Source organism: Peromyscus leucopus, chromosome 19 (assembly GCF_004664715.2).
Source record: "Peromyscus leucopus breed LL Stock chromosome 19, UCI_PerLeu_2.1, whole genome shotgun sequence".
Classification (NCBI taxonomy): Eukaryota; Metazoa; Chordata; class Mammalia; order Rodentia; family Cricetidae; genus Peromyscus; species Peromyscus leucopus.
Window position 1 is genome coordinate 34565087 of NC_051079.1, and position 22759 is coordinate 34587845.

At 40.5% G+C, this 22759-nt stretch overlaps 1 protein-coding gene across 1 annotated transcript in view; it reads left to right on the forward strand.

Moving 5' to 3' along the window:
- The window catches only part of Lvrn (laeverin), a 62636-nt gene that overhangs the window by 21852 nt on the left and 18025 nt on the right, over nucleotides 1–22759 (forward strand). Inside the window, 11 exon segments of the mRNA XM_028871839.2 lie at nucleotides 2508–2662; nucleotides 3851–3964; nucleotides 8298–8441; nucleotides 11997–12062; nucleotides 12153–12218; nucleotides 12925–13097; nucleotides 15068–15144; nucleotides 15492–15631; nucleotides 17603–17658; nucleotides 20318–20471; nucleotides 21763–21857. Of these exon segments, the coding sequence (XP_028727672.1) occupies nucleotides 2508–2662; nucleotides 3851–3964; nucleotides 8298–8441; nucleotides 11997–12062; nucleotides 12153–12218; nucleotides 12925–13097; nucleotides 15068–15144; nucleotides 15492–15631; nucleotides 17603–17658; nucleotides 20318–20471; nucleotides 21763–21857 (1240 nt within the window).

The window sequence follows — 22759 nt, forward strand, 5'->3', positions numbered from 1 at the left end:
CCTCCATGTTTCTGAAGTCTTGGGAACATGATGCTCTGCCTACACAGCCAGATGGCAGGAGAGGGTGGGGAGAAAATATTTGGGATGTGAGGCTCTGCAGAGACTCTGCTGCTCAAGCATTTTCGTTTAGGGGGAATAGAGGGTGAAGGGTGAGGAGCAGCTTGAGCCTGGTCAGAAACCCCAGTTTGCATGTCACATAAAGAACTGGTGATTGCAGGCATCTGTGCTTGCAAACCAAGTTCTCCATGTTAGAGGAGGTCAAGGTAGCTAGTCCTTGCCAGCAAAACAATACAACAAAACAATGCTCATTCTGTAAGACTCCAGAGAAACCCTTATTCTTGCATGGCACCCTGTCTGTTCAACGAGACACTTTATTTTTTTCTCCCATCCCCCAAGCCACTTACTGCCTTCCTACTCCTACTTGCTGCTAGTATACATCCCCATCATTTCTAGCAGACCAGTCTTTATGTGATGTCATCCTTCAACTCATCCTCGTATGTGAAGCCAGAATCTTTGCAGAGAAATTGTAGGCAGACTTTTCTCCCCCCCCCAACCAGTTCCCAAATAACCACATGGAGACTTATTATTAATTATAAATTCTCAGCCAATAGCTCAGGCTTATTACTAGCTAACTCTTACATTTTAAATTGAGCCATATTTCTTATCTGCGCTCTGCCACATGGCTTGGTACCTTCTCTCAGTAAGGCAAGTTCATCTCCTCTTTTCTCTGCATCTCCTTATGACTCCTAAGGTTCCTCCTCCTCTCTTTGCCTGCTAGTCCCACCTAACTTCTACCTGTCCAGCTATTAGCCAGTCAGCTTCTTTGTTAAAGTAACCACAGTGACATATATTCACACAGTGTAAAGGAATATTCCACAAGAAATAACTGATCATGTTAAAGTCCTCTTTAAAAATCTATCTGCAGCTTCCCATTATCACAAGGATGGAGTTTGAACCCCAACCATGTCTTTACAATGGTGGACCAGCCTATTCCAGGTGGACCAACCTATTCCAGGAGTTGGGCAATACCCAACTATGATTGTTACCCTTGCACAGTTTCTACACTCTTCTGGGTCCTCAAGTCTCTTCACACCATATACAATTTGTGCATTCTGGAATGTGTTTTACTTAACTGGATAATTCATCTTTCCTACTTGTTAACTCAGACAGAAAAGGTCTTTGTTAGAAGGAGTGATGAATAGTGAGGCAGGTACACAATAGAAGACTAGACAGCAATGGAAATGAAGCACCTTTTCTAAAGTTTAAAACACAAAAGTGATTCTACATAATGAAAGAAAATAGAATATACAACCTACTTAAAGCAAGGGAAGAGTAAATACAAAATGTGAGAGAACAGTGTATAAAGTTGAAAATTTTATCATCTGGCCTTGTACAGAAAAAGTTGGCCAACCCCAGTCAGTTCTAAAGAGTCAAGTGTTAGACCCGTGATTGCTTCTATTGTTACTTTGAAATAATTAGTTAAATGTTTGTATAAAATAATGCAGGATCATATGGGAATCAATGGCGATAATTTATTTTTTAAAAACTCAATGATTTTGCTTAATTAAATTAAACTCATTTGAAATTTGAAAATGTGTAAAAAATAGTCATTAGAAGGGGTCTAGCAAGGTGGCTCAGTGAGTAAAGGCACTTGCTGCCAGGCTTGACAACCCAGGTTCAATCTCAGGGATCGACAGTGTGAAGGAGAGAACTGACTCCCATGGGCTGTCTTCTGATCTCCATATGTGTGCCATGACACTGCACACACACACACACACACACACACACACACACACACACACACGTACGCACGTGTACACACACACACATTCACACGTATGTATGCATGCAATTACACAGACACATGTGCATGCATGTCAAAAGATGCAATTTCAGGAAAATTTAAAAGTAGTCAACCAGTATCTATAAGAAATGATTTCTTTTAGCTGTCAGGGCCAGACTCCAAGAGCTGATCACATTTTCACCCTTTGAGTAGAGGGTTTCCTGGCATAGCAAACAGGATTAGTTAGCAGAGGAAATCTAGGGTCAACAAAAGGAACTGAGTGGGCAGGGCAGCATAGTCTTTTGCAAGGGAAGTGTATGGGTTTGAGATGGAATGAGGGTTGTGTGGGAGGAGTTTAGAGGGATGGGCAATGTCACTAAGGCTGATGCATGTTCTGAGGCACAGTGACCTATGGGGCTGGGAGATGACCAGGATTTAGCCCATCTTGTCTTCTTATTGTTGAGTTTGGAGATCTTTCTAGATTTGGAGTATGAGTCTCTTAACTTAAGTATTTGCTCTTTATTTGATTTTCATATAGCTGTGATAACTTATTTTCTGTTTTCTATCTTCAGTGTTAGGTTTTTAAAAACAACCTTCTCTTTACTAAGGTTACAATTTCCTCTGGTCTTTATTTTTCTGTGACTTTATTTGAACATGATTTATAGCTAAACAACATTTTATTAGAAAAGATGATTTTTTTTTTTCCTTACTTAAACCCACTTAGATATAATTGCCTTGCCTAATTTTGACAATCGTGCAATGGAAAATTGGGGACTGTTGATATTTGACGAAGTATCCTTGTTGCTGGAAGCAGATGATAAACTGACCGAGAAAAGGGCTATGATCTTGGCCGTCATCTCCCATGAGGTTGGGCACCAGGTACATGGTGAAATGTTCTTTCTTATTCCGCAGGGAGGTATGTTCTAGCTGTTTTCCTCAAAGCAGCAAAACCAAGAAATACCAGCCACATACCCAATTTGGGGAAGTGTATAACTGTGAAGAAAACAAAGAAGGGTCTGTGTGCTGTCAGTCAAGCTGAGTCCGACCCATTGGGGTATTGTGAACCTGTTTAATTTTATTCTAGGAAAAGGTTCAGTGGAGGCAGCCAGGGTTAGTGAGGGCCATATGAGGGCTCAAGCTGCATCCACAAAGGGTGTAACCAGGAGGCGCATCATCAGCTCTGTGTGCTTCATATTGAGATCTTAAAAGTCTAGGCGTTTGACCTGATGGAGAGTCTCACACCTACATTCTAGTCTCCATTCCATTAACACAAATGTGTCAAGCAAGAAACAACCATACGTATGACAGTGGCATTTTCTCACTTGTGTGACTCCACAAGTTTTAGAAAAGACCAAATAACACCCTGGTTACACAGTTCACATACACCCATGAATTTTGATCAGTTGTCCCAAGTGTCATTTCTTATTGCCACCCGAGTGACATTTTTAAAAAGAAACATAAGCTGCTAACAAATGCTGTAAGAATTTGGTTAGATACCAGGGTTTGGGGAGTTGCATTTTTCTTTCCAAAGACATCTATACTTTTTCCTGCCCGGTTCAGCTTGAATAGAAAATAACAGCAGCTGTAACACATTACAGAGTATACACGTGCTTGAGTGACTCATACGCGGTGTGGATGAAATCACAATCTGAAACACAAATCACAATCTAAATAGTAACTACTTGCAGCGAAGTCCTAGTTACACTATAAGGTGTGAGAATAGCAGGGATAAGTGAGAGCCTAGGACTTCAGCTTCATTGAACTAAACACAACTCGTGGGCAAAGCCAACTGTTTATTTCAGCCAGCCAGCCTAGTGCTTACATATCATTTTAAAGCAAAGACTGCTTCCAGTGACCAGAACTGACGCAGTCATTTCTCAGAGATGCATGGCTGATATCTCCTCATGTGAAAACGTCAAGGCATGTTTGGGAGTCCTGTTCTCAGGCTTTGTTACTGATGACAAATGACATGTATGTCTTTTTGGCATCATACTTCCTTAGTGTGTATTCACAGTAAGGAGAGCTTAAATTTCAGAAATACCTTCTTCTCTCTCACACCTGCAAAAGTGGTTCGGGAACCTGGTGACCATGAGTTGGTGGAGCAATATTTGGCTCAACGAGGGCTTTGCATCTTATTTCGAACTTGGAATAATTAGCTACTTCTATCCTAAGCTTTCGAGGGTAAGTAATTTAAACGTTTACCCCCATTATAAAAATAATGCATATCACTGTTGAAAAGCCTGTAAAACACAGACAAATCCAGTAATTATTAAGTTACTAAAACTCTTGTCAAAGGTTGAGTCATGCTGCCTTTTATGTTTTCTTTTTTTCTTACAAGCTTTATACTTATTAATTCTGTCTAAGTGATGCTTATACTGAGACTTCTTTTGGCTTAAAATTTTTGATATTTAGCTGGGTGGTAGTGGTGCACGCCTTTAATCCCAGCACTTGGGAGGCAGAGGCAGGCGGATCTCTCTGTGAGTTTGAGGTTAGCCTGGTCTACAGAGCTAGTTCCAGGACAACCAGGGATAGACAAAGAAACCCTGTCTCATAAAACCAAAGAAAAGTGTTAATGTTTATTTACTTATGTTGTACGCAGCAGGCTGCATATGCCACAGCATACATGAGGAGGTCCGAGGACAATTAGTGCAAGTCCATTCTCTCTGTCCAGCATGTGGGCGTGAGGGGTCAAACTCTGGTTGTTAGGCTTGGGGGCAAGTGTCCTTCCCCGCTGAGCTTCAGAGAGTTCTAATGCTGGTGTGGTAGGGTGGCTCAGTGGGTAAAGCCACTTGTTTTGCAAGCCTGACAACCTAGTTTTGATTCTCGGAACCTATGTAAAGGTGGAAGAAAAGACCCAATTCTGTGCACTCCCATATACATCCTCCACAACAGAATAATTTTTAAAAGTTTCTAATGTGTCTTCACTCTATATATCATCATGAACACTTCTATATATCATTAAATCCACTTGGAATTTTTTTCCGTGATGTGAACCCACAGGATCTGGGAAGTGCTAAGATGGAACCACCCACTTAACACTCCAGTTCCACACCGCCCCTTCTGCTCTCCCCAGATCACCTAGATCATCCTCCCTTCTGTCACCTGTCACTCTGCAGTGTCTCCCCCTTCCTTCCCTGCACTGAGCACAGGGCCTGTTGTCCTGGAAGGAGTCTGGACATCATTCCATAGATCAGGAGAATGAAGTGTTAAAAGCTTTAGTGATTTATCTGAGATCGTTTCCTATCCAGGACAGAGTTGGCTTTGAAACATAGTTGTCTAGTGCTAGTCTGATGGCCAAGATGATGATGATGGAGACTGCTGGATTTGCCATCACCACCTCTTCAAGACTCAGGATCTGGAGGACTCCCTATCTCATGTTCTGTTATCTGTTACCCAGTGACTTCTCTGTCTTTCTTCTCCCGCCTTGTTCAGAAAAGTAGCAGGCTAGGTGATGGACCAGGCAGCAACTTTCTTGTGTGTAAGCATAGTTCTGACCCTATCCCTGGGCCTCACGCATGTCAGGCAAGGACTCCACCACCGAGCAGGATCCCTGTATCCTCCTTATGCCTTTCTTACCACTGTAAGCTGAGATGCACAGTTGAACAACTGAGCTAAGAGGAGTTTCATGTAGTCATTGAACAGGGTTCCTGAGCATCGGTCACATGCTATGTGACAACTGTCATTAAATATACACTCATGTGCAGACAGAGTATCACAGATTTTATTTGTTCAGTTCTAGGAACAATTAATGATGGTGATAAATAGCCTAAAGTGGTTAACTCCTACGGAGCAGGCTTTACTTACTGGGCATTTTGCTGGAAACTATAAATTAATTTAGTCTTTAATACAATGAAGTGAGGACAATGTTGTTTCCCCTGTTTTGAGACGGTAAAATGAATGTAAGAAATAGAAATAGTGACTTATATGAGTAAAAGAACTGTTAAGAGAGTTAAAAAAAATGATCGATGGTCGTTGTCTTGACAACTGCCTATTCATTTATTGTAACACTTTGCTTTTTATAAAAGTTTTATCTGTTATACTTGGAAAAGAAGAACTCCATCTGGGACTTGACCAAACTAAGTTGGGCTTTGGGTCCTTCTGATTTATCTTTCTGTTCATTTGTAATATGACAGTTGTCTTAGGGAGTGGTCGTGAAGATCAAGTAACAAAAACTCAAAATGTTGGTAAGTAAAGTAGTGTGCCACTATGGGAATGCATACATGAGAAGTGTTAGAAAGGATTATACTAAAGCCAAATTTGTGGTAGTGATTATCTTAGGGCATGAATTATGGAACTTTAAAATTTCTCCCTTGTGTCTGTGGCACGTTAATCAAAATGAGACACTCTCAAGAACACTAACAAAACCTACACTTAATGAATAGGCTTAAACCTGTGCAGGGACTTCTAAATTCTTGCTACATGGAGTATGATTACTGAACTAGCAATAAGAGAGCTTTAGAATTCTACATCCTTAGTTACTAGAGTACAGCATACTATCCAGACCAACATAATTTCAACACAATTCCCAAATGATCCATTTTCTATTAAAATTTCAGACATAGCCAGGCAGGGTAACTTAAATCTACCATCTCAGCTATTTAAGAAGCTGAGGCAGGAGGATTTAAAATTAAAAAACAGCCTGGGTTATACAGCAAGGCATTATCTCAAACAACAAAGTTGTTGACACATTACTCTATGTTATAGGCCTCCCATTTCCAGAAGAGCAGATTTTGGCAACAACCTTGAGGTAGTTAATACTTATTATTAAATTGACAAAGTCTAGAATCACCTAATATCCAGTCTTCTGGGTAAGCATATATAAGATTATATATAAGCATATATAAGAATAGCCTTTGGATGTGCCTATTATCTAGATTAGGATATTATATTATTATTATTATTATTATTATTATTATTATTATTATTATCTAGATTAGATTATCTAGAGTGGGTTCATTTAGGTGGAAAGATCCACCTTAACTATGTGCAATACCATGGACCAGGGGTCTGATTGAGTTATAAAGAGAAAGTGAACAGAACACTAAGACCCATTTCTCTCTGCTTCCTGACTGTTCATGAAATGTAACCAGCTGCCTTGAGCTCCTATTGTCATGACTTCTCAGCCACAATGAACTGCATTCTCTGTCAGGGACCAGTCCTGACTTTCAAAGGGTTCTTGAGTGGAGGAGTGAGGAATTGAGAAACAATAGGAAGAAATATAGACGTAGACAAAGAAAAAGATAGAGACCCAGCAAAGCTTCAGGAGGGCCCTGGGTCAATACCCAGTGGCCCTGAGTTTATTCATGATGGGCTTTTTATACATAAGCAAGGGGAGAGGCAAAAGACCTCCCCCTTTCAAGGTTGAGGTACAAAATACCAACAAGTATAGACCCTTCAAAACACCTGGTAACCAAGCCTTTGGCCAAATCATACTATTATGCAGCCTTGTTGGGATAGCAAGTTCAGACTTTCTGACCTTGAGTAAAGCCTCACTAGGGAGCCTCTGTGGGTCCCCACAACTCTCGAACCATAAACCAAAATAAACCCATTCTTCTTTAGTTTACTTTTGGCAGTATGGTATATTTTGTCACAGTAACAAGTCAAGTAACTAATATAAGCCTAATTTATGGTATTGCTAATCAAAACTTAAGTGAGGAATACAAAAGAGTTGATCAGAATGTTAACAAATGAAAGTAGATAAGAATAGGAATGTTTACCTGATACTGATATGGCACGCAGCATGAGAAGTCAGTTCGGAATTTCAATTGGTAGGGATTTTAGGCTTTACCTGAGTATCAGGGGCTAACTCACTCACCAGGGTGCAGATAACTCATCTGTGCAACATCTCTCCCAATCTCAGTTCTGTTTTTTTTTTTTTTTTTATTTTTAATCCCAAATTCCTCTTTGGCTGTAAATTAGTTTTCTTTCTAGTTTCACACCAGAGAGAAATTGTTCTTGCCATGTGCCCATGTGCCAGTGTCTTGAACAGTCCTGTGGCTCTCAATACAGTGTAATGAACTGCTGTCTCAGAATACATGAACTGCCAACACTTGTATCTAGTCTGTAGATTCCTTTCCTGTTGTAAGTTACTATGTCAGCATCATTGTCAATTTATAAGTTTAGTGGGGTTTTTTTTGCTTTGTGATTATGCATGGAAAAACAACCATCAGTTTTAATGAGCTATGGATTCAATTGACAATACAATCTAGTGGATTGGAACTACATAGGGACAGTGCTGGGAAACTATTTTGATGAGAAATACATGACTCTCAGGAATCACACTCTTCTGTAATTAGCTTCTTAAAAATCAAAATAAAAGATAGAAATAGGGAGGAAGATGGCCTATCATTTTGTTACTCAAGGAATTCTAATGTTTGGGGCATATTGTGATTCAGATATTTTTCATTTATTCTTTACCCATTCAATGTGGGTTTTGGAAGCTATCTTAGGAATGTCGGATTTTGTATTTCTGTAACTCGCAGAAGTTAATGTGGCTCAATCTTTTCCTTTATAGAATGAGATCTTTTTTTTTAACGTTTTACATGGTGTTCTCAGAGAAGATCATGCTCTGGAGTCTAGAGCTGTGTCCACTGAGGTGGAAAATTTCACAGAAACAAGTGAAATAAATGAACTCTTCGACATATATACTTACAACAAGGTAAAAACATATTTATGTTTTCTTCTGTTCTCATGCATAGTTGTGTGGGGTGGATTCTAAGGACTATAAAATGCTAAAACTTTGGGTTAAAGTAACTTTAATCCTATTGCCTAATCAATGTCAGAAAATACTTTAAAGTCAGGCTTCACTTAGCAAATATTATTAGTGAGGTTATATTAGATATTGGGCATATCTATTATTATAAACAGACTTACATACCTTGATGCTTTAAAAGCAAACTTTTCCGGACTTCTCTCCCCGCCCCCCGCCCTTTGTGCATGTGTGTATGTGTAACAATCATAGCAATACTCCTGCTCTTTAGGACTGCTAGGCCTCCTAGTAAAGGAGTAGAGGATGATAAAGATGGAATGGGTCTAAGATGACTACAGCTGTTTTAGCTGCACCAAGCCCTTTTTTTTAAAATCAACAAGCTCTTGATATAATCGCATCAAATAAATCAGTAAACTCCTGATGCAACTGCATCAAATCTAAAGACTCCTCAGCATAACCATTAACATTAACAGGTTAACATCATAATTCTAGTATGAATATTACTATACACAATTAAAACTCTTACAAACTTACATCCAAAAGCAAATTCTCACTAGAACTATTTACATTTTACAAATTTTAGCAAACATGTAAGAGCAATCTCTTAATAGAACTTTACAAAACATAGGGTACATTAACACAGACTAACATTAACCCACTCAAGGGACAAGAAAATATATTTTTTTTTAATTTTAAAGAGACTGAGGAATATTAACTCCCCCTTTTCTTTATAATTTTTAAGTTGCATCTTGAACCTGGATAGAAAAAACAAATTTCCTCATTTCTACATAAACAGTTACATTTTTTACACAAAACAGTTCCATAAACAGTTCCATTCATGCACCAGTTTATGAGTCACCACAGTTAATAAAAAAATATATGCACACACAAAACAATTCATAAGTCATCACAGTTGATAGAGCCTATATGCATAAGTAAAGTCAGAATTGTACCATTGCAATTGAATCACTCCTGTCCATTCCTTTTCTTAGGTCTGAAAAGTTAAAAAAGACAGTTCTGGTAACAGTCTTAAAAGTTCCTCTGAGTGCTCAAAATCAGGGCCTGGCTTGTCAGCTACCCTGAAGTCCCTGTACAGCAGTCCAAGTCATAATGACTCTGAAGAAAATAGCTCCAAATATGAGGAGTCCCATAACCAAAACTTTTTTGCAGTTTCCCTTGCATGAAACCCAGTTCAAGCAAGTGTCTCTGAAGCCTTGCTCTGAGCTACAGAGGCACTTTGTGTCAGCTTTCCCCTAGGCAAAAACTGCTCCAGGGCAAAAGCTGCTAGCTGAGCTGGTGCAGAGTCCTCTCTGAGAAAGCACTCCTTGCATCCAGCATGAACCACAAAGCTGTCTCTCAAAGGAGCCATGCACTGGCCCACTGCCAGCAAACAGAAACTGCATGTCCCTATCTGCTGTTTCCATTCAGCTTTTATAGTTCCCGTCTGTCTGTGCCTCCAGTAACTGGATCAAGGAACCCTGTGTCCTGAGGTCCTGAGGGTACTCTTACACCTTGCACTGAATGGATGAATGCTGCCTGCTGCTACATGCCCTCAAGCATCACCTCAGGTCCAGGAAGAAAAGCAGCCATGGCCAGTTGTGGCTGCTGAACCCTGGCTCCCATTACCAGATTTGCTGCCTTGCTTACAAGGCCAAATGCTGCCTCAGTCATGTCGTCCGTTCCCCCCCCCCCCCCCCCCCCCCAGCTCCCCACATTCTGTCACTGGGAGCTAGGGCTGCATCAGTCTCAGCAGTTCCCACAGAGACCGTTCTAACTGTTCAGCCTGGAGCTCTGTTCTGCCTCTGCCTCTGCCTCATCTCCACAGCTCCCTAGGCTCCAGCACATCTCAGCTGCTCCTCCAACTGCTTCTGCTCACGTGGCTGATGTTGCTTTTCTGCCTGGGGCAGCAGTCTCTCTGCAGGGCTTCTGCTGCTCAGCACTGCTCTCTGTTAGCCTCTCCAGGGATGATTTGCTGGACTCTGGCTGCCAGGAACTCTGGCTCCAGGTGACAGACCTGCTCTGGCCACTGGGGTCCAAAGCCTCTGCTACACTCCTAGCCTCCATGTGCCACCATTTGCCTCTCTCACTGTGTGGTGTCTCTGCTTGGCTTGTCAAGGTTGCACCTTGGTAACCTCAAGCCATGTCCTTCTGCTGGCTAATTGCATTCTCCTCACCTTGACTCAGCCATGGCAGAAGGCTTGCGGAACACTGCTGTTTGTGCTGGCTCTAAGGGTCATTGGCAGCTTCTGGAACTTCTAAAACCACTGGGACTGCTAAATTCACAGTGGTTGTTAGGTCCTGTCCATGCTTTGGTGAGGGCAAAAACTGCTATGCCAAATTACTTTATATTAAACCTTCACCATATTCCTAGACCTAAAGCCTATATTCTCCACCTTCACCAAGACTTTTTACAGCTTTAAACCTAACTTAGTAAATAGATAAAAACACAGAGAGATACTTGCTGCAGCGTAACTCTTAACTACTTCTGCTTCATACTTACAATTTTACTCCCAAAGATTAGAATATCACCACCTCTTTTCATTAGTTACTAGGCATGCCCCCTGCTCCGCAGAGTTCCTTCTTTCTATCCTCTGTATCTAAGTCCCATGTTCAGGGCACCATCTGTGGAAGTCTGTGGAGTCCAGCTCCAACCTGCTCCCACCTTTTGAAGGATTCTTAGGTGGAGGAGAGAGGACTGAGGAAATGTCAGAAAGAAAGAGAGACCTAGCCGATGAGAAGAAAGACAGAAACACAGGATAGCTTTGGGAAGGTCTGGATCAATACCCAACAGCCTTGAGGTTTATTCAAAAGGGCTTTTTATAATATGCCAAGGGGAGAGGCAAAAGACTTCCCCCTTGTAAAATCAAAGTACACCATACAGCCAAGTGTAGACCCTCCCAAACACCAGGTAATCATGCCTATGGTCAAATCATCCCATTATACATCCCTGCTAGGTAAGTCAAGCTCAGATTCTCTGACCCTGAGTAAGTTCTCTTTAGGAAGCCTCTGTGGGCTCCCACAGGTCTCTCACTGGCCTGGGGCTTGCTGATTTGGTTAAGCAGGTAGTCATCCAGCACCAGGGATTCCCCTGTTTTTGTCTCCCTAGTTCTAGGATTACAAACACACAAGCTTAGCTTTTGTACATGGGTTCTAAGGGTAGAGCTTAGGTCCTCCTGCTTGCTTGCACAGTGAGAGCTTCACTGGCTAAGCCATCTTCCCAGCTCCAAACTTCTGTTTTGTAGAATTTTATTCTTACATGCAAATATCATAATTTAGACATTTTTTGTGTACTCCAACTTTTTATATGTAGGATATTCACTCACTCTTACTACTCAGTGACAATCTACTATTTTATTTACATGTTTGAGGATAATTTGAACAGGGAATTTGATCAGAATTGTAATCAGAAGCATAGCATGGAACAGTGTTCATAAAAAGGGACTGTGTCTGTGTGTAAATACTGACTTTTGTTCAGTTCATGAATGGCTTTGTATGTCCCCTTAGGGAGCATGTATGGCCCGGATGCTTGATGGTTTCCTGAACCAGCACGTGTTTATCAACGCACTTAAGGTGAGTTGCTAAGAGTGTTACCCGACTAGCAGCAAACATAAATGGCTTTGTTATCCTCTTGCCTTAACCCCAATTCCTCTGTTTTCACAGTCATATTTGGAGACATTTTCTTACTCAAATGCTGAGCAAGACGATCTGTGGAGACATTTTCAAATGGTAATTGTCCTTCTTTGAGACACTTTCTTGCTGAGTAACATCGTCTGATACAGTACAAGAGCAGGAGGCCATGGATGAACAGGAACATAACTTTTCCCTATTTCTAAAACCCCCTTCCCTGTACTTCTACACCCCAAATAGAGAGTGACCTTCTAGGTCCCTAAATATGTATGTGTTCAATGAATAAATGGATGAATGAATAGAGTAATCATTCATATTGCCAGTCCTCTGTGTTTGTGGTCCCATATCTGTATATTCAGGCAATCCAAGATGGAAAATATGAGAAATAGAAAATGTTCTGTTTGTACTGAACATATACGGATTTTTCTGAGGCCATTAGTCCCCCAAACAATACAATGCAATAACTATTATGTTCAGATACCATTTGCATTGTAAAGATATTACAAGTCACCTGTAGATGACTTGCAGTACCTGCTTACATAGAAACACTGCTCTATTTTACATAAGGGCATCAGCATCCATGAATTCTGTTCCCATGAGTGTCCTGGAAAAAAATCCCCTCCCAGATACTAGAGGGAAAGCCATGTATCGATAAACAGTTCTGAATATCAACCACTGAGGATTATTATATAATGAAGTAATAGGAAAGGATGGTTGTTTCATTTCTTTGGGGGAGATTGCTGCTTCACAAGGTCTTGCTGATAAACCATGTCTGTCTTTTGTTATGATTTTTTTTTTAAATCAGGCCATAGATGAGCAGAATATAACCCATTTGCCAACAACAGTGAAAAGCATAATGGACAGCTGGACATACCAGGGTGGTTTTCCAGTCGTCACGTTAAACGTGTCTACGGGTGTCATGAAACAAGAGCCATTTTACCTCGAAAAGGCTGAAAATCAAACTCTTACAAACCACAAGTAGGTTATTTTATTCCTCTGTCATCACCAGGCTTGGGGTTGAGTAACATTGGGATGGAAACCCACCAGCAGTGAGGAAGTGTAGCACTTGCTGGGCACATGCCCTGCTGCTGGGTGACTCCCTAAAGGGATGGCGCTGTGTATGAACTAGGGTGAGGCAGAACCCTAAATACCAAGCAAGGCCAGAAGCCTGCAACTAGGGATCAATGTGTGCCCTTACCTGGGACTTAGTCATGTGGGTGACCAGACCATTAGAATTCTACTTGTTCCTCTTTGTCTGTCAGACAGATGTAATGAATTACTTGAGATTCAGGTGAGAGACAAGAAGGTGTCACCAGTGGCACAACTTTTTAGGAAAAAAAAAGAGGGTCCTGTTGCAATCTTTCTCCTAGAAATAGAACCAAAAGGTTGCTGCCTCCTTGAGGACAGTGCTGTGCATACGTATGTGTTCGCGTTGTGAGATGTGCGTGCATGTGTGTGTGTATTTAAGGCCATATCTTCAACTTTAAAATGATAGCCTTTAGACCTGATTCAAACAAAAGTCAGACTATGTGTAGGTCTTATTGAAGTCCTCTGAGCTCCAGTTGCATTGTCTGCAACATAAATAGAATTGGGGGGGGGCATGTAAAAATGCAGTGGTGAGTGCTAGCATGCCACTCACCACCTTCTTCCTTCCTGCCTTCTGTTTCTTCCCTGATTTGTTAACTTGCAACTGTTTTAAGTAATTTTGACCCTCCCATCTCATTGTAGTAGATATCAGCATGAATGGATGATTTTTCTTTTTTCTTTTTCTTTTTGTTTGTTTGTTTTTCAAGACAGGGTTTCTCTGTGTAGCTTTGGCACCTTTCCTGGATCTCTCTCTATAGACCAGGCTGGCCTCGGAACTCTGATCCACCTACCTCTGCCTCCCGAGTGCTAGGATTAAATGTGCATGCCACCACTGCCTGGCGGATGATTTGTCAAATCCTATAAAGCGTCTCAAGAAAGGGCTAGTAAGATGGCCCAGTGGGTTTGGCCCCAAGTTTGGTGACATGAATTTGATTCCTGAAATCCATGTTACAGGTGGAAAGAGAGAACTAACTCTAAAGAGTTGACCTCTGACTTCCACACATGTGTTGTGCTACATGTGTACTGCCTCCCACTTCGTGCTTGCGTGCGTACACACACACACACACACACACACACACACACACAAACACACACACACACACACACACACTAACAATAATAACAACAAATCAAACAGTCCTAATCTTTCTTCAAAACCCCAGGGGAGAGAAACTGAAGGCCAGTAGACCCTGCACTATAATATTCTGAGTCTTTGGAGTAGTAGGCGGAGTCTTAGGTGTGCAGATAAACGCAGACTCACAGCTAAAGGACTAAGATGCCAGGTGTGAGAGTTAGAAGAACACTGGAAACAATTGCCTGAACTGTGTGTCTTTCCTAATGACTAATGCAGTTCTTGTGGTCAGCTGATCCATCCAGTTCACGTTCAGTAAATACAAATGTCGCGGCTGATGCCTGTGGACATGTTTCAGGTGGAGATGAAAGTTTGAGGCTCAGAAGTGTTTTGAAATGTTGGCAAGCTTTTCCTTTTTAAGCTACCCTTCACCTCTCTGGGCATGGACAGATTTGGGTCTGCCTGAAGCATTTGAATAGCCCAGAGTGAGGCCAGGTGGCTATAATTTAGTAAAATCAGCCCTTCCACATTTCAGACAGAAGGCAGTCTCGGCAACTGTCTATGTTCTAAGAGGTAAGTCTGTAAGAGACAGCAAGAGGGAAGATGATAAAGAGTCAAAGCAAGATTGGCTGACAGAAACAGCAGCAAGTAACCCCAAGAGCAAAGCCCGAGTGCCTGCCGGGATTGACTGTGGCTCGGAGGCCCGCTATTCTGGCATCTCTTTAATTTGGGCGGAGTGTATATTCTTGTGTGTGAAAATAGCTAATTCTTTTCTTTTTTTCCCAAAAAGTAACACATGGATTGTCCCTATTTTTTGGATGAAAAATGGAACCACACAACCTTTAGTCTGGCTAGACAAGAGCAGCAGTAAGTAAATGTGTGTGTGTGTGTGTGTGTGTGTGTGTGTGTGTGTATTATATATACATATATATATACATCTTCATATATATACACACATATAAAAGCAGAGATAGACATTTTGTTAAAATGTTGAGTTTTTGAAAGCCTGATTGTTGAACGCAGAGCTTTAAAGACATGCTTTAAATTAAAAGTAATTATACATGAAAATGTAGCTATATGGCAGACCAATATATACTTAAGAGCTATCTTAACTTTTATTTTATTGGCTAATTGTTTAGAAGTGTGGATGTATTATATTTAAAAAAATGTACTGAAATCTTTTTAAGAACCTTTCTTTTTTTTTTTTTTGGTAGTGGTATTCCCTGAGATGCAACTTTCAGATTCTGACAGTGACTGGGTGATTTTAAACTTCAACGTGACTGGATATTACAGAGTTAATTATGATGAGTTAGGTTGGAAGAAATTAAACCAACAGCTTGAGAAGGATCCTAAGGTAGGGGCTGGTTTGGGTGTTTTAATTCAGCATCATCCACTGTCCATTTGGAGGATGTGCTTTCTGATTGAAAAGCCCTTTCTCTACCATCAATGATGGAGACAGTTTTATATTCATTCTTAGGAAGGACTGATTTTGGGTGAATGTTTATTTTTGAACATTCTTCTTGTTTTTCCAAAATAAGTCTACCTTTTGAAACGAGAATCAGAATATATTTTCCTAAGTTACTTCACTGCTCGATTCTATTTTTCACTTTACAATGAAAATATCATTTGTTGAATTCATCATGAGTGTTAGAGACTGTGTAGGTAAAGCTGTATGTAAGGTTTCTAAGCTACAATTGGTACATAGTATATGCTAAAAATTGTTGACTTATATTCTTAAAAATATTCTTCTCACTCAGAGGAGCTAATTTAATTTCTGAAATATCAATAGTCCACTATCACTTTAAGTTATTTTTAAAAGCTTATGAATCATGATTAAATCTATACATGGTAAATGGTTGGCCAGGTCATACCAGTCAATCTTTAGCTGATTGACATAAGCAAAGCTTAACCAATGAAGAACAAGGTTCAAAGCATGAGTAGGGAGGGATGCTGGCTTTGGAGTCTACACGACTTCATGTAGGACTTTGGGCAGTCCACTTAGCTGAAGTAAAATCTGTCCTGAGTTTCTCTGTTGGGGACACAGCAGCCTCCACAGGAGAGGACAATGTACATATAACACGCTGGCTCACAGTTTGGGCTATGGGTCAAGAGATGTCCGCTCATAGTTTTACATATTGCTTACCTAATGTGTGATATTGGGCTGGCATTTGACTAGTGTTTGAATTTCCTCATTTATATAGTGGTTTTAGTAGACTAATCTTACTCTAAGGTTTAAGGCTAACCTGAAAGTGTCCGTGTGAAGATGAGGAAAGATGATGCATTATGTTTAATGGAGGCCAGACACAACTCAGGTGCTCAGAATATGTTCAGTAACTTTAGAAAATGTTATTGATATTGATATTGATAAAGCTATAAAAGCCACTTATAATATTTCTTCTTAAAACCTCTTTCAGATAAGCTAAATTCTTAGTGGCTTCTAATGGTACCATAAAGGTATAAGATTCTATTATTAGGGCAATCATTCCCTGACACCATTGTAGACTGATTTCTGAAGCACCTAACTAAACTACTTCAGCAACACAATTGGTGACCAAATAAGACAGACTTAGTGTGACTCCAATGTATCTAGAAAATGCAAACATTGCAGCTCCCACAATGAAATGAGACTATTAGCAAAGAGAGAACTAGGATTGGTGTACTCAAATGCTTGGGAGTGCTGGGAAGATAAGTTCTCTGGGACCAAATGAAAGTGCTGGGAGATGTTGGAAGAATGAATGAAGACTTTGGGAGTCTCCGAGGACCTAAGCTGAGGTTGCAGTTTGCGAGTTATTGGTATTGAGATGATCAGAGAGAAGTCTATAGACTTAGGGTGGTTACTGCCCTCTGCCTCTCCATGAATATGGGGGCACTGGGTCACATCAGTGAAATCTTTAGAGTGCAGATACCATTTAAAATTACCCCTCAGTGCTACAAAAATAGTGCTAAGTAACATTTATTTACACCCTGCTATGCCAAAACTTTCCTGAAAATAAGAAAGACATTGTAATAGCATTCAATATATAAACACTCTCTGTTGGAGAAGTTTTTGAATGTCAGTCTTGGGGTCTGTTTTTTAACACGGTATGTTTTAGGGGAGTATTTTGGTAATATTTCTTCCAGGTTTAATCATTATAATTGATATCAGAAGGATTTCATCAAAACCACATACATAATCAGCAAATTATGGGCTGGTCTTCGTAGCTGCTATTTCTCTACCTATGAGACAATTTCTTAGGAAGGGATTTTTAGACACTGATGGTCTTGAACTTGCTGTTTGGAAAATATTTGCCTCCTTTCTTGACCATGTTTGGGTTTCTTTCTGCAGGCCATTCCTGTCATTCACAGGCTGCAGCTGGTGAGCGATGCCTTTGCCTTGTCTAAGTAAGTGTCTTTTCCGCTCTCACTGGTAAAGGGCGTGGCTTGAAAACTTCACAGAAATAATAACCTTGTGACTATGAAATGGTTCTTTAGTATGCGGAGGCTTTAACCAATGAAGAACAGAGTCCAAAGCAGAACATGGTTGCTCCAACCTGTGACTCAGCTCCTGGGAGACTGATGCAGGAGGATTGCTGTGAGACAGGAAAACACAAATAAAAATAAAACCAAACAAATAAACTTAAGATTAGGCCAAATTCCATGTTCTCAGTGTGGACTTTTATGGCATAAATTGTTGTTGGCTATAAATAGACTAACAATTGATATTTTGAAGTTATTCAAAGGTGATAGCTGATGTCTATAATAGTAGTGATATCTGGGTTATATTTTGATATACTGCAAAATTGTAAGTTTTATAAGTATGTACTAGAATTGTTTAGGATAAGCCATGCCACTGTTTAGCCAGAAATATATCCAAGATTTAAATTTTCAGGATACACACACACACACACACACACACACACACACACACACACACATATTCTTTAATTTATATATTCTTTAGTACATATATTTATCATATAATAAATTACCTAGTGTGTCCTCCTTTATGCCTGTCATATGTGATGAGTATTTGCCATCTCTTTACTGATTATTCCCTCTGATACCTGTTGCTCAATGCTTGGCCGAAACACCTCTCTAGAGTCACTCTGGCTTGGACACCGCTGGCCACATCCTCCAAGAATCATCCTTTTAGCTTCTTGACACTTGGATGCTAACCCTTGACTTTCTGACTTCACTTCTTCCTATCACTGTGAGCATCCTTAAAGCACAATTATGTTGCCTTCTTTTTTTCCGTGGGATGACTCGTTTGGTCTGATAACTTAAGTGGTTGTTTTATTAGGTACAAGGCTCAGTAAGATGCTCAGTTGCTGGAACATAGGATGCTCAATTCTGTTCTAAATGGACGTCTCTCCTTCCTTCCTTCCTTGTCTTGTGTTTATCCTGTAGCTATTTCAATTCATTACCTTAACCACTAAATGCTATTTTCGTCTCTAAGTTGTCTCTGCTATTTATTATTCTCTCTCTCCCTCTCTCTCTTTCTCTCTCTTGTGTGTGTGTGTGTGTGTGACACACTTACCACTATTTTCCCCATTGCCTACACTTAAAATCTCAGAGACACCCTACTGTGGCCTGTAGATGTAACCAATCGTCTTATTAAAATAAGAAACACAGAGCCAATGTAAAAGAGAAAGCCAAGAGGTCAGAGCTCAGAGATAAAATCTTACCTCCTGCAGTGCTCCTAACTTCCCCAAGAGAGAGAGCTACTTCCTGTTTTTCTGTGTTTAAATAGTCTTTCTGTTCTACCTTCTCATTGGTTGTAAACCCAACCACATGACTGCCTCATCACTGCCTGTAAGTACCGCCCTCCAGGTCTTAAAGGCATATGTCTCCAATACTGGCTGTATCCCTGAACACACAGAAATCTACCTAGCTCTTCTACCCACCACGCTCTTGCTATGGCTCTAATAGCTCTGACCCCAGGGCAACTTTATTAACATAAAATTAAAATTACATTTCAGTACAAATAAAATATCACCATAGTGGCCTTTCCCATACCTCATGCTCAGTTGCTCAGCATGTCATATCTATCCACTCCTGGTGACACCTTCTGAGTTCTCACCTTACTACTTCTACCACTTACATATTCAGCCGTTTCTGTCATCTTCCTTCCGGTCTCTTTCCTTAGCTTTCAGCCTTTCGTTCCTTTGAGCTCCCTTGTGGCTTTCGGCACTGCCACAGTAGGAGTTCTAGGCATCAATTCTACCACATTACTTTGGTCGCTTAAAAAAACCTAGATTTCTGTCCCAAGAAATCTTAACTCTTTGCCCTGATTTTCAATGGTCTCCTCAGGTTCGAACCACTTGATCTGTTTCTTTGTCTCTCATTAGACACAGAATGAGCTGATCCACTTGCTTTACCTCTCACCAGGCATAGAACATCCTGCCTAGTGTCTTTGCCAGCCCACCACGGTGCTCCCCACTGCTTCTCCTTGGTCCCATGCTGCCTCTCTGCCTTTTTCAATTACACGTGGCCTTCGGTGCTCTTCTCTGACTTCCCCTTCCCTCTGGGGTGTTTCCGTGTGTATGCTCTTGCTTTGGAAACCTTATTCTCAGGACTCAGCACCTTTTCCGTGACCCCTCCTTGACTTCCTAGCTACCAGCTGAACTCCTCAGTGATGCTCTTAGCTGCAGGCAACTGCAGTGTCGTATGCTGGCTTCTCTGCCCACCAGCAGATGGCAGAGCATTCATCTGAGAATGCTTATGATTGATAACTACTGACTGGAATGTATATTGTCGTAAGAACACAATAAATACTCAATATCCCATAACTCAACAGTTGGCTTGGGTTTTCTACAGCTTCTAGTGTGGGTGTTTGGATGAACTGAGTGGATACAAAGGTCTGGCACCATTTGTTGAGTTCTGTGTTATGATATCATCATACCCATAAAAGAAAGTCCCATCGGACTTTCGCCGCCCTTCTGCTTGGTTGGTTTACACATCTTGTTGAAGTTCGATGTTGAAAATGGAGCAGATATGGGAAGAGAGAAGATCTTGTAGCAGGTCAAGGTTTTTTGAGTGTGTGTTTTTTTAAACCAAACAGAAACAATTATATTGAAATTGAGACAGCACTTGAGTTAACCAAGTACCTTGCTGAAGAAGATGAAATCCTAGTGTGGTTTGAAGTCTTGGTAAACTTGATAAACAGGAGTGTTATTTCTGATGTGAACAACTATGCTATATACCCATTATTGAAGGTAAATTCATGCTTTGTTATGTGGCTTTTAAATCAACCCTCTTTGCCTCTGTGTTCTGGCCAGCATCTGTGGGTCAGGCCTTTCCAAAAACAATGTTCTATTTATTCCAGATGTTTGCTGATTTATTTCTTTTTAGCTACAACTGATTATTCTTAGAAGAAAAATCTATTAGCCATAGACCTCGCCTTAGAGATGAGTGGAGGGAGAAGCTTGGCAGGGTTTTTGATGAAGCGATAGTATATCCAGAAAGAAAGAAAGAAGGAAGGAAGGAAGGAAGGAAGGAAGGAAGGAAGGAAGGAAGGAAGGAAGGAAAGAAAGAAAGAAAGAAAGAAAGAAAGAAAGAAAGGCCCAGAAGTGGTAGAAATTATATATCTTCTTCTTAGAGAAAAATAGTATATATTAGGAACAATTTCCCAAAGAAATTTATAGGCAAACAAATAGTTTCTTATCAAACCCTGTTCTCATAATCCTAACTTGTGTCTTAAGGGTTCAGCAATTTCAACCTACAAAATATGTTACAGAAAAAAAAAATAAGAGTTTCAAAGTTTCTGTCGATATTAGGAAGAGAAAAATGGAAATCAGCACTTATGAATGAAACAGTGGCATGCTGCTCTCAAGAGGGGTTAGAAAAACGGAAAATTCCCACCAGTAGCTCTTCAATAGGATATGGAAGAAAGACATCAAGACTGAGATCAGAGTAGACACTTAGAAGCAACCCTCTGGACAGTCAAGGTCCACAAGCGAACCAGAGAGTGGTGATTGCAAGTGAGTGTCTGGGTCATTCTGAGGGTGATGTTGTTAACACCCCAGGTTCCAGGTGCTCCTTTTTCTCGTCTCCAGAGGAATATCGGGAGCTTAACTGAGTGTAGGCAGGGTGGTGACAGGAGGCTTGCTGGCCTCTGATGACGGGTTTTGGCCAGTGCACACTGACAGTTGCACTGCCTCCGAGAGTTTTGGTGGATTGATATAGCATCTAGTTGTTTCTCAGTAATGTTAATGACTGCCTGACTTTTGTAGCCTCGTGTTTACCAGCTGCTAGCATTTGGGCTGATAGCAAATGACAGCAACTGCTGACATTCTAGGTTCTCACCTTTGTGCCCTCTCTGTGGTTTTATGTGCGAAGCAACCGAACCTGCAGAAGTATAAAAATAAATCAGTATATTTAGTAACAAAGATCATTTCTGAAAAAGCCTGTTGTTTCTTTATTAATGTATTTCAGATAAATAATAATACACTGGGAATTCAGTGTTGTGTGCCAGAAGTAATGGTAACTTTTCTTTGTGATTTATAGAAGTATTTACTAAAGAGACTGAACTCAATATGGAATACTTATTCAGCTATAATTCGAGAAAATGTTGCCGCATTACAAGACAATTATTTAGCCCTGTAAGTATTTTTACATGGTCATAACTGAATAAAATGACTTATCTTAATAGGTGGGCTTCCGGATTTGCGAACGAGAATCTTTTTTTTTTTTTTTAATAACTAAAACCTCAGTATCTATTACTGAGAGAGTTTGTATGCTATTTGAGAATTGTAGCTCCAGACCTGGTAAACTATGTGTGTCCTCAGGGGAAGCAATAGCTTGAGTTCTTAACTGACCTGCAATGCACATGTGTGTGCGCATAGAAGTTTAAACTCTGGTATATGCAAAAGTTAAATTACTGATTAAAATTTTAAGTGTATCATGCTACAGGTGAAGGATTGTGCTAAGGATGTCTTCTCTCCACCAGCAAACCGCAGGCCACCAGGGGAAAAATGGACTTGACGTTAGGATTTTGCTCTGGACACTGCTCAACTCCCCAGTCAGACAAGACAGACAGGACTCAGTGTAGAAGACAAAGTTCCTTGCAGAGTAAAGTGGAGGAACCTTAAGGAATTCAAGTAGACAATGTCGAGAGAGTTGTGCCAACCTACATGATAGCATATGTTTTAAACTAAAGCTTATCTGAGGGGCCATTTCCTTATGGCCAGCCTGTTTGGACTAACATTCAAGAGAAGAGCTAATGATTCATCTATGTTCTTTATCAGAAAGCCTCCTGCTAGATAGGATGTTTTTTCTGGCAATTCATAAAGTCACATCTCTACATAGTGCCAGAGACGTAACTCTTACCTATTCTTTTGACTAAAACTCATATAGCAGAGAAGATAAAAAAAAAGAACTAAAGGAAAAGTCTATAAAAATACACATTTTAACAGGAGGAAGAAACAACCTTCTTAATGGGTGGGCCTCCACAAAGCCCTGCTACCCCCACTTTCCTCCCCTTCATGTGATATGTTAAATCTTA